Here is a 12,439-nt window from a genome sequence, read left to right on the forward strand (position 1 = left end):
GTGGAATCCTGGAGAAGGCAAGATCCTGAAGATTTCTTGTGTTGGCAATTGTTAGGGAAGTCCTAAAACGAACTGAAAGGAAGGACAGGGAAGAATTAGACTCCAGTTGGGTGCAGGTTTTACTGGTTAAAGTTATTTGCTACATCCAGTTGCTTCCCACCTTACACATCACAAGAAAGTGTCATCGGTGAAAAAAGAAAGGAGCAGAGTCCCTTGTCCTCACAGCATTGTTCCTTTGTCCTCACCTTGTTCCCCAGTCACAGGGGATGGAGACACACCAGTAGTTTAATTCCAGCCCATCAGCACAGCACGCAAAGGAAAACCTGAAGGCACAGGGCACTGTCCCAGAAATAGCTGCATACACATTTCCTTGCACAGGGAAAACATTCCTGCCTGCCATTACGGGCCTAACGTGGGAATGGATATGGAGCTCAGCTTGCAAAGCTGCTACAGAATAATAAAAAAAGAGTACATCACAAACCATTTTTTAAACACCTAATCTGCTGACAAAGCAGAGATTTTTTTTTTTCCCCCTTTTCATCTGGAATAGCACATCCATACAGAGGAGGCAACCCAGAACAGCCACACAAAAATTATTCAAGGATAGTGAATCTCTGTGCTGGGTGAGAAGAAAACACAGATCCCTGCAGAATTCCTGACCCACCATCTTAAAACTAACAGTCACCATGGACACACACTGATCTTAAGGCTGCAGCTCTAAAACCGAGACTTAAGATCTGCCACACATTTCCTGCATGACCTCAGGGAAGACTTGTGTGCTGGATTTCTGAAGTTGTTCAGCATGCTATGAAGCTCTCAGAAGCTCTTCACCCCATCTGTAAGAGGATAATAATTCCCCCTCTCCCCTTCATTTCACTTGTTTATTTCGACAGTAAGATAGTCAGGAATGAGACTGCTCCTCCTTATCTTCCACATCCAGCACCACACACAATGGAGCCTTGATCTGGGCTGGAACGCCCGAGCACAACTGCGACACCAATAACGAGTGATAGGAACTGAATCCAGCAAAGCACCCTAAGTCCAGAGCTGGCTCAGCAATCCTCCAGGCAGGCACAGTGAGACCCTGAATTAAACTCACTAAACTCAAAACCAGCAGAGAAACAGGGCAAGCAGCAACACAGGGAGTATGAACCAGACACGAATATTTCCACCGGTGAAAAATACTGCAGGGAGAGAGACAGAGCTTGATACGGATGCTGTAAACACCCCACCCAATGCCCTCACTTTAAACCTGCTGCTTCAATCTGAGCATTTCTCAATCTGGTCCTTGGGCTGATTTTGACTTGTGGGCCCAAGGGGGATTTGTGTTCGCTGTACCAGCTAGCAAGGCAGGCAGAGAGAAAAGAGTCCTCAGGAATGGGGGAAATCTGGGGCTGGGGAGGAGCTGAGCGTGCACTGAGCTCAGCTTTGGTCTGATAAGTTTATCAAGCACTGCCGGCTGCTAACTGTCAGCCGGGGAAGGGAGCCTGTTAGGGAGGAGGAACAGCTCCCAGGGCAAGATAGGACAGCCCAGGCCTTATCAGAGTGCCTGAGCCAAAGAGGGAACTGGAGAGTGAGCACTTTCCAACCACTTCATCTGAACAACAGACAGATTGGCAGGAAAGGCCTGTCAGCCCTTTGCCTCTGCCACCCAGGCAGCCCTCATCCATGCAAATAACCCGGGTAAGTGCAGCCTGGGAGCTGCGAGTGTGGACACAGGGGCCTGAGGGAGTGCACGGGGAACGTTTTCTGAGGAGCATTGCCCAGTGGGAGAGTCAGATTTACAACAAACATTTCAGATGCTTACTGAGCCAGCTGCTCCTGTTCAGGGCCCAGAGCAGCACTTCTACCCTGTGCTGCCTTCCCTAAGTGTTGGGAGGGGGCTCTACCCCTTCACAGTTGCACCAGCCACTAAGGTTTGGTGCACAGATAATTGCTCTGTCTCTGAAAAATAGTAAAAAAACCCCGAGTGAATAGAAGGGGGGAAAATCCTGACCATTCCCATCTGAGCTGTCAAAGCATGAGCCAGCAAATATCCCTTCACATCTTCTCCTAGGGCAGCAATAACTAAATCAATACAGCTGAGATCATACCAGGGACACCCCCCAGTGTTTGGATGAGCTCAGCTGGACCTGTGCAAGCTCCCTGTACATACACCTCAGCCATGACAGGGAGGGGAATGAGAGATTCCTGCAGGGCACATCCTCTGCTTGGTTTCCCTGATGAGGTTGGGCTGTGCAGGATGAACCAATGTCATGCCTGCAGCTTTAACACATTTCTTTAGCCCTCCAGAGCATGCTGTTATCAGGTCACTGCTCATCCAGACCATATGGACAGCCCTCATCCTGCATCCCACCACCTTTGGTTCATCCTGGTGTCTTGGCTCCTGCCTGTACCTGAGGATTTTACTGAGAGTTGCAAGCCCTGCCCCAGTGCTGGGAGGATGTGCTCATCCTTGGCTGTCTGGGTGCAGGTGCTGTCCTCAGCTCCCCATGGGATATGAGGCAGGAAACCTTCAGCAGTAGGTCAGGAGATCTCTGCTGTGAGCTGGTGACTCAAAGGCTCCCTTTTTGATAAGAAACATACCTAGGAAGAGATTTTTCTGCTCCTAAAGCGCATATCTAAACCAGGGCTGAAGTCCTGCCCTGTATGCAGCTACTTCTCTCCCTAAAGAGAGGGAGCCCAGTATCTGCAGGCATCTAAAGTTACATGAGCTGAGTCACAGCCCTGTGGTTTCTGCACCACTCTCAGGCTGAGTTTCTCACAGCTGATTCTGCTCCAGCCCATAATCTACAGTTCTCCAGGTCATGAGCAACCTCTAAGCCATTTAATTCCCCTGTGCATCAAGGGCTCCTCAGCAAGCTCCAACAGCCACATTCAGCACCAGCCAACACAATTCTGACATTCAAGGCTTCCTCGTGAAGGATGAGGGGTTTGAAAACCCATCCCCATTGATTCACCCTTCCTCTTGAAGCATTTTAAAGCAATGGGGCTTTATCTTACACCCCAGGCTCTTCTATATTAGGAGCTTTGGTGGGATTTTTAGCAGTGGTCAAGTCCACTGGTTTTTTCTCTTTATAAAATAGAAGTTATCTCTTGTCTCAGTTGAGGAAGAGGAAGTTGGAGATGACAGAGCATTCCTGTTCCTGAAAGGGCCCCATCCTGAGAGTGTGGACAGGGTGAAGCACTGTGTCAATCAGACATCCCTGCCTCAGCTCCTTGTTCAGATCCAGCCTGTAACAGCTTCAAGATCTGCCGATAAGAGCAAGGTAAAATTCCTGCACATGCACAGCAATACACTGGAGTGGCATTGTGAAAAATCCCACAAAAACCCCATAAAGCATCAAAGCAAGGTCTCTTCATTGAGATCTGCCAACCTGCATTGTTCACCTTAAAATATTTGCCCAAATTTGAGTAGGAGGATGAGAAATGGAACTCAGGTCAGCTGGACTTGCAATCTTGTTTGTTAACCAACTCTTTATCTTACCTCCTTGAAGCATTAAAGCTAAATAGAACATCCCAAGTTAAAACTCTTTTCTTAGGAGAAGTACCATGTGCTATTGGTAAGACTTTATTTCTGAATTCTATATGATGCTTATGACACGTGCAGAGAATTCAGTTTCTCATGTCTTAAAGGCAGAGCTGTCAGGGCAGAAGACCTTGGGTTTCAGAGTGAGTGTGCATGAGACAGCTGAGGTTTCTCAGGTTACCTGGAATGCAGGGAAACAGCTGGAAAGTCAGAGAGCTGTGTCCCTGGGCCTGCTGCACAGTGCCACAACCGTGGTGGTGGAGAACTCAGCAAGATTAATGATCCTTTGCATTTGAATAGCTCATAGTGCCTAAGGATTTCAAAAGGGCACAACATCCAACGGTCAGCAGGACTTAGCCCCCAGCCTGCAAGTTCTTGCAGCATCATTATTAATTTTGCAGAAGATACAACACAAACTTTGTGGTTATCAGGAACAATAATTCCTGTTTTGGGGGTACCACCTCCTCATCCTCAATCCCAAAGTCCCCAGCAATCTTAGCTTGGAAGGGAATGTGGCTCAAGCCTTCAACTGAAGGGCTGTCACCTGCAAACCCTGAAGGCTGGATGTGGCCGTGGTTTTATCACTGGCCACCAGCTGCCTCTACAGCTCTTGCCTCCTCCCCAGTGAGTCAGCAAATCTTCTTCGAGGAGAAAAACAAGCACACAAGTGAACAAATCACAATGTCAGATTACAAAGATGAGCGGGGAAAAGCTGTGGCTCCAAGGAGGGAGATAAAAGTTGGTGAAGTTACACGAGCCAAGGGTGAGAATGCCCAATAAAGACAAGGTTGTTTTGAAGGGGAGCAATAATAATGTGAAAAAAATTGTTGTAGTTCTGATACTTTACACTGTGAAACATTGCTAAGAGTAAGAGAAAGCAATGTGGAAGGAAATGAAGCATATTCTACCCTCTACTATCTGGGCATTGCACAGGGCTGATAGGGATTTTTACTGGTATAGATGAGAACTGAAAAGTCCATTCTGGTTTACACTAGAACACAGTTCCTTCCCCTAAGCAAACTATTTTCAGAAGAGTTTCTGCTCTCTGTAACCAAGACTTCCAATAATCTGGAAGCCCCTTGCCAGGCACTTTGAATATCACTGTTCCTGGAAAAAATGATCTGAAAGTCATTTGGCATCCAAGGCATAGCAGAGGGCAGTTGGAAGTAATGTTTTAACTCCTGACAGCTTTGGCCACTGCACCATATTTTTATATCATAGCCCTTTTCCATAAAGGTTTTGTTTCATGCTGCAGCCACTCTTGAGGTGAAACACAGGATGAGTGTAACAGCTCTATGGAACAGAAAATAAAAAAGAAACTCCAGCCAGATCTTAGCTAGGAGATGTAATATTTCCCCTAACGGCATCCCACTCCACTCAGAGCCCAGACTTCCAAGACTGCCATGAAATCTTTGGGAAAATAAGTGTTTGGAATTTGTGGAGAGCTCATGCCGTGTTTGGGGAATCTCTCAGCCAAGCGAGTCCTCCAGTATCTGGGAGAGATGCAGCCTTCCCCTGGATTAAATGCAATACAAAAAGTAAGCACAAAAGGAAGAGGAGCTCAGGAACTGTGGACACATATGGGGTGGATAAACTGTTCCCAGAGGGAACAGGGTTTTGGGGTAGATACACTGCCTGCTGCTCTTCCCAACAAAAGACAGAACCACAGCACAACCCAGAGGCTTTCCCCTCAAGCTCACCCGGGATATCGTTGCTGTGTAAGTCGTATAAAGAGTGCTGGGGGTGTCTCCTTTAAAAGCATTTCGCTGTGCTGTGCTGCCATCTGTTTTCACAGGTCCGGGAGTCTCCCCTCAGCTCTGACAATATTCAGGTGCTCTCTAGAACTCCCGTGTCAGCACACCAGAAAAGGGGAGAACTTATCACCATGTTCCAGTGTTTAAAGGGTGGCTACAGAGAAGACGGAGACTCCATTTTTTAGGAGGAGTCACACGAAAAAAATGAGGGGTAACGGGTACAAGTTACTCCTGGGGAGATTACAATTGGATGCAGGAGGACAATTTTTCACAGAGAGGACGATCAGTCATTGGAATAATCTCCCCAGGGAAGTGGTGGATTCCCCAGCACTGGGCACTTCTCAGATCAGCTGGACAGGGTGCTGGGCTGTCTAATCTAGACTGTGCTTTTGCCAAGGGAGGTTGGACCAGCTGATCCTTGAGATCCCTTCCAAACTGGTATTCTTTGATTCTATTAAAGTGTGCTACTGCTGCACCCTACAGGCTGAAACCAGTTCTTTTAGTATTAATCACAACTTCTAAGCCAGGCTTATGGTTTCGTGGGGGGAGGCTAGCTCCTGGGTATTTGGGACTGGTTCTGTTTCCACCCCATCCCAGAGCTCTCACAGAAGGAACACACCCAGTTCCCACCTTGCTGGGATGAGTAGGAGGAAGAAGAGAAGCTGTAACACAGACACACAGGCAAGCCACCAACCCTGACTCAAAGACCTCACAGCGGTGGGGGACACACGGCTCAGGTGTGCCAGAGGTGTCCCACAGGCTGGATCCCCATGGGAAAGGGAGAGCTCAGGAACAGGGGGGAGATGGGCTGGAGACCTTCACCTGCTGAAGCTGCTGCCTTGCTCTGTTTTATCCCTCTAGACTGGCACAACAGAAGAGGCACAGGGAGAAACTGCCTGGCAGTGGCCACCTCAGAAAAATCCAGTTGAGGTGAGGGGACCTGGGGATGTGGTGAAGAGCACTGCCCCTCCCAGCACACCTGACCCATCCTGGGAGGCAGCGAGCCCGGCTTTCTACCAGGAATTGGAGCCATGTGTTCCTGCGCCCTCCTGGCCCTTACTGGCTTTGCCAGAAGAACAATCTGGAGGATCTCCCACAAGAAACATCTTTCATTTTCTCACTGTTGGCCTTCACTTTTTAAAGGGGGAAAAAAAAAATCCTAATGGCATTTCCCTCTTGCATTGCCCCTTGCTACAGAGCTTGGGCCAAAACTAAATGAACCCATTGGTCACTCAGCTGAGTCCATTCTCTTCTGAAATCTGGAGCACAAACTTCATTTTCACATGTTCCAGTGAGAGCCCCAAGTCTGTGTGAGCCACAGGCAGAGTGCAATCCTGATCCCTTCCCTGTTTCCTAGAGAGGGATACAACAATTCCCAGTTTTGTGGTGAGAACCTGATTTGCCTCAGCAGGGCCTGGCACTCACACAATGCCATCTTTGTGAACTTGGATGATGAAGAAATCTCAACTAAACCCCTGGATGCTGCTGTCCAGAACTGGAGGAAAGTGTGCACCAATCCTGTGGATAAATTGGTGTCTACATTTTCATAATTACTGGCTAATGAGTCCTCTAGGAAGCTCAACAAGCTCCCAAGAGAGAGGCAAGAATTCAAATGAGCTGGTAATACACTAGAGAAGAAGAAGAATAACAGAGAATTTGCATTCCCAAATCTCTCTGAGTGTGGGAAGTAAGGTTTGACCAGGGTGGTGGCCATGTGGAAAAAAGAAAAGATACCTGAGAGGGTTTGGTCTCCAGCCCACACAAACAGCAGCTGCAGGGCTCTCACACGGCCATGCCCATCTACCTCAGCCATGGGCTGGCCTCGGGCTACTGAAGGACAAGGGTGTGGAGGCTGCCCTGGTCCAGCTCCAAGCCAAGCCTGGCCCATGGCATTGGCACACGCCTGCACTCCTGGCTGTATAAATACAGGCCTCCAGCTGGGGCTGTGTCCTCAGGGCTGCCCTCACCATGGCTCGCTGGCACATCCTGGCCTTGGCCCTGTGCTCCTACCTTGGGGTAGCCTGGGCTGCAACCGTAAGTACAAAGGCTGTGTTTGCACCCTAAGGCTGAAGGTTTTCTCCTTCTGCCATTTGTCTTTGGGACTGTGGGGGAATTGCTGCTGCCTGTCTGCCCCAAAGGGCACCTGTAGGACACCTGCACAGCTCCAGTGGCACCTGTGGGCTTTCCATAAGGGACCAAGGGTGTGGATGGGCAGGGTGGGATGTGAGTGTGTGGCAAGGTGGGAAGCCAGAGTTATGAAGGACAGAGCAATGGATTTTCTCTTCTCCATGGTACCACCTGTAGCTGGGGGTGGTGCTCACCGAGGGAGGATTTGTGGAAGGTGAGAGTAAGAAACTGGGACTCTTTGGGAGCTACGTCGACATCTTCAGAGGGATTCCCTTTGCTGCCCCTCCAAAGACTCTGGAAGATCCCCAACCTCATCCTGGCTGGGATGGTAAGATCCAGCTTTTGAATGCCTTTGGTTTGGGGTTTTATTTTTGCTTCCCTCTCTTTAATCTGGTACATATGGGAAACAGTACAGCATACTACTCAGACTGGTCACAAAGGCTGGGGCAGCTTTGCTGCCACTGCACTGGACTCAGAGAGGAAAGGATGGGTGGACAGACACCTGGCAACCAGAGAATGGAGCTGATGCCCTTAACTGGGACATGCTGTCTTCCCTTTCTCCTCTCAGGAACGTTGAAAGCAACAACATTCAAAAATCGCTGTGTGCAAATGAAGCTGACACAGACTGATGTCCGTGGCAGTGAGGACTGTCTGTACCTGAACATCTGGATCCCTCAAGGGAGGAAAGAGGGTATGTGCTTGGCAGGGACCTGGGCAGGAGATCCCCACCTGCCTTTCCTGGGCAAATTTTTCTGGAGCATCTCTCAGCAGTTATGGTCCATAGTGGGCAGGTGCTGAGCAGTGATTTTCAGGGGGAAAGGTGGCAACTGTGTCAGACAACGTCCCTCACCTTCACCCTGTTGGGAGCCTCAGCCTCTTGTGCAGAGCAGGGACTTTTTTGGCCACGGGCTCTTACAGAGCATCAAGTCAGCTCCTGGCCAGGTGGAACGATGCTCAGGGAGGGGATGAGGGGATGGAGGGGCAGCACCTTCCAGCTCTGTTGGGGCTCACTCTGCTCCTGTTCCGCTCCTGCCAGTCTCTACCAAGCTGCCCGTGATGGTTTTTATCTACGGCGGCGCCTTCCTAGTCGGAGGCAGCCAGGGAGCCAATTTCCTGGACAACTACCTGTACGACGGGGAGGAGATCGCAGTGCGGGGCAACGTCATCGTGGTGACCGTCAACTACCGCCTGGGGCCGCTGGGCTTCCTGAGCACCGGCGATGAAAACCTGCCAGGTACCTCTGCTGCTCGCTCTGTCCTGGATGCCCACTTTGTGATTTGTGCTGTGCCCCTGCTCACTGGTGGGTGATCTCTCTGTCCTTCAGGGAACTACGGGCTCAAGGACCAGCACATGGCCATTGCCTGGGTGAAGAGGAACATCAAGGCCTTTGGGGGTGACCCAGACAACATCACCATCTTTGGGGAATCGGCCGGTGCCGTCAGCGTCTCCCTGCAGGTCAGTTGTCCTTGTCAGACCAGAGCAGAGCCCCTTCTCTGTCAATCAGTGAGAGTGCCCCTTGGTACTCATCTGCTTTCCTCCCCACCTGCTGTCTCATGAACGTTCTGCCCTGGCCAGGACAGCAATGCTCAGCCTCAGTGCTTTGTAGCAGCTCCTCCTCCTTCAGCTTCATCAGTCGCACCACTGCAGCCATGTGTCCTGTGGAGAAACAGCCTCTACCTTCCATGTCCCCCTCCTCTGCTCCTCATCTCAGCATCTCACCTTTGAACTTCAAATCCTGAGACTGCTGAACACCTCAAGAGCTGGCAGTTTCCCTGGGACAGGTGCATGACCTGCAAGGCCATCTGCCTGGTTTGGCAGGCTGTGGTCTCCTCAGGAGTTTGTACCTAAAACCCTCTTGTTCCCATTTTGCCCCCCAGATGCTGTCCCCGAAGAACAAGGGCCTGTTCAAGAGAGCCATCAGCCAGAGTGGGGTTGGGGTCTGCAGCTGGGCCATCCAGAGGGACCCGCTCTTCTGGGCTAAACAGGTAACGTGCAAGTCTTGCCTGAAGGACTATAGAAACCAAAAAAGCAATTCCCTAGAGGAGAGCATGGCCAGGAAGGGATTGGGCAGGAGCTGTGCCAGACAAAGCTGTGGAAAGTCACTGCTTTGAGATTAAAACCAAATATAATCTGTCTCTGTAACAATTACCCCTGCCTTTGGGAGGCAACACTAGGATGTTTTTCTGTCTCTTCTCCTGCAGCTTGGAGAAAAGGTGGGCTGCTCCACAGACAACACTGCCATCTTGGCCAACTGCCTGCGCAGCTCTGATCCCAAAGCTTTGACGCTGGCCTACCACCTGCAGCTGACCAACCTGCCCCGTAAGTCCCCCAGCACATGACGTGGTCCATTACCCACCCTGAGCTCCCCAAGCTCTTGGCAGGACACTGGGTTGACTGCCAGGAGTGTTGAGGTGATGCTTGTGCCCGTCAGCAAAGGGACATAAATGAGAGCTCTTGCAGTCACCTTTCTGCAGTCAGGTGCACGTTGCACCAAATGAATGCTGCCCACCTCAGCCTGTTCTTGGGCTATGCCAGACCACTCCTCTGTGTTTCCTCAGCTCCTAACAGACTCTGCTCTTGTCTCCTGCTGCAGTGCCCCTGGTGCACACCCTCGCCCTCACTCCTGTCGTCGACGGGGATTTCCTCCCCGACATGCCAGAGAAGCTCTTTGCCAACGCTGCCGACATCGACTACCTGGCCGGGGTCAATGACATGGATGGGCACATCTTTGCCGGCGTGGATTTACCCGCCATCAACCGCCCGCTGGTGAAAATCACTGCGTGAGTGACAGATGCCCTTGGAGCCCTCAACAGGAGCCATCTTCTCTTCAGTGTAGCTCCCAAGCCCCAACGACTCAGGCTTGAGCGGACAGGCCACAGCCTTCATAACAGGATGTCGCTCCGAGCCTGGGTGCCCAGGCCTTGTGTTGCCGAATCCAGAGCCCTCAAGAGAAAGGACCAGGCAAGACCCCTGCCCGACCTGAAGCTGCTGGTCTGTAATTAATTAATGCCACTTGTCTTTTCAGGGAGCAGGTGTATGATTTGATCAAAGGCCTCACCGTGGACAGGGGCGAGGCTGGAGCCAATGCCACCTACAACATCTACACACAGACCTGGGGTGACACACCCACTCAGGAGGTCATGAAGAAGACAGTGGTGGACCTGATCACTGACTACATCTTCCTGATTCCCACACAGTGGGCACTGAACCTGCACCTGCAGAATGCCCAGTGAGCAGCTCAGCCCTTTGGCAGGAACCCAAAGCCAACCTGGGGGGAGCTTAAGAGGGCTCTGCTGTCCCCTCACAGCTGCTTATCCAGTCCCTTTCATTTCCCAGGAGTGGCAAGACCTACAACTACGTGTTCTCCCAGCCATCCCGCATGCCTGTCTACCCCAGCTGGGTCGGGGCAGACCATGCTGATGACCTGCAGTACGTGTTTGGGAAGCCTTTTGCCACCCCCCTTGGCTACCTGCCCAAGCACAGGACTGTCTCAAAGGCCATGATTGCTTACTGGACCAATTTTGCCAGGACCGGGTGAGTGGTTTGTGCTGTGATGCAGCACTTCAAGGTGCTGCTTTCACCCTGTAACTTTTCAGGATCATTCCCGGAAGTTCTCTGTCTTGGTGTTGTGATCAGGGCTCTGTGTCTCACAGTGCTTGAGTTTGCTCTGGGTCCTCCTCATCCATAGCACGCTTGGGGAGTGGAGAGGCATTTTCATGACTTGGGATCTCTGCCTCCACTTGATGAGGTTTACTCCTGAATCCTGGTGTTCAGGCAGGATGTCAGTCCCTGTGTGGAGTCAGGGATGATGCCAGTGGGGACTGAGGGAGGAGACTGCAGGTCATCAGCTCACTCCTGGCAGGCAGAATTCCTATTGCTTGTCCCAGTGTCCCAGTGTGTGCATGCACCTAAACTGCATCCCCAAGCTGCCCTGATAAAACTGAACCTCTATGTCTCCTTTTCCCCCAGTGATCCCAACACAGGCCATTCGGACGTGCCCGTTTCCTGGCCAGCCTACAGCAACGAGGGCAAGTACTACCTGGATATCAACAACAAGATGAACGAAAACTCTGTGAAGCAGGATCTGAGATCTGAGTATGTGACCTTCTGGAACTCGGTCTATCTGCAGCTGCCGCAGGTCGCCAACATCTCCCAGTCGGAGTAAATGTTCTGAACACTTAAAAGATCGTTCATTAAAGGCTTGCTTGTAACTGAGTGACTCTGGTTCTCTGTGTTTGCCATGACAGGATTTTCGTGCCAACATTAAGGTCAGGCAGGAAAGGACATCCATTCTGTGGGCAGTGTGTGTTCCCTGGCTGTGACACCCTAATGTCCCAGGGCAGCTGCTGACAGCTGGGGTCCAGTCTCTCCCTGCCCAGCTGGCTGTTGGCCCTGAGGTTGTTTTCCCTCTTTGCCCCTGTGAGCCCAGGCAGGACAGCCCCAGTCCTGACCTGTCCTCTGGATTTCCCCGTGTTACCATCAAGGTCCCTGCTACTACCAACCAGATCTTAGAGAGCTACAGGTGCAACAGGTGAATGCAAACCAGTCCTGACCTGTTGTTGATCTTGCACTGACATTGCTCAGGAATTGATGGGGCAGAATAAACCCATGGGGGATGTGATTCCCCACTGGTTTTAGGGCAGAGGCTGGACTGGATTGGGTTAAGGAGCTGCAGCTCTGGCCAGGGCAGGACAAGGAGCACAACTTTCCACAAACCTTGTTCACCACATGTCCCCATCCACACACAAGTGCTGGACCTGACCTGTCCAGGCTCTGGTACCCTGTTGTGGGAGCAGGTGGGCTCAACCATGCTGGAGCTGCCCCACAGGCCATGGCTGATGTGAAGAACCCAGGGCTGGTGGGGGACATTGGGGCCGTGCTGTGGATGCTGGGAGGAGAGCATGGGGTGTCACAGGTGATGGGACCCCTGTGTGTGTGTGTTGAGCTTCTCCATGCAGAGGAGCTGTAGGGTGGGGAGCCCAGCCCTGGGGTAAGCCAGGCTCAGGGAACCCCTGCAGTGGAACCAGCC

General features: G+C 51.3%; 1 protein-coding gene across 9 annotated transcripts; it reads left to right on the plus strand.

The window, feature by feature from the left end:
* Positions 1–1,387: 1,387 nt before the first annotated feature.
* LOC138119718 (bile salt-activated lipase-like) lies at positions 1,388–11,625 on the plus strand. Of its 9 annotated transcripts, none has more exons than XM_069031851.1 (13): positions 1,388–1,683; positions 3,087–3,269; positions 6,145–6,213; positions 7,588–7,738; positions 7,979–8,101; positions 8,447–8,644; positions 8,735–8,865; positions 9,288–9,395; positions 9,612–9,729; positions 10,004–10,190; positions 10,436–10,639; positions 10,747–10,944; positions 11,380–11,625. In XM_069031851.1, the coding sequence occupies exons 1-13, from the start codon at positions 1,669–1,671 to the stop codon at positions 11,573–11,575; spliced, it is 1,881 nt and encodes a 626-aa protein (XP_068887952.1). In that variant the 5' UTR covers positions 1,388–1,668; the 3' UTR covers positions 11,576–11,625. The 9 variants fall into 9 exon arrangements, with proteins under 9 accessions (XP_068887952.1, XP_068887954.1, XP_068887950.1 ...); XM_069031854.1 differs by lacking the exon at positions 1,388–1,683 and adding an exon at positions 5,325–5,721 and having other exon boundaries at positions 3,183–3,269; positions 6,145–7,317; XM_069031850.1 differs by lacking the exon at positions 1,388–1,683 and adding exons at positions 5,325–5,721; positions 6,695–7,317 and having other exon boundaries at positions 3,183–3,269; positions 7,588–8,101.
* The last annotated feature ends 814 nt before the right edge of the window (positions 11,626–12,439 follow it).

The sequence above is a fragment of the Aphelocoma coerulescens genome, chromosome 17 (assembly GCF_041296385.1).
Source record: "Aphelocoma coerulescens isolate FSJ_1873_10779 chromosome 17, UR_Acoe_1.0, whole genome shotgun sequence".
In the NCBI taxonomy this organism is placed as follows: domain Eukaryota; kingdom Metazoa; phylum Chordata; class Aves; order Passeriformes; family Corvidae; genus Aphelocoma; species Aphelocoma coerulescens.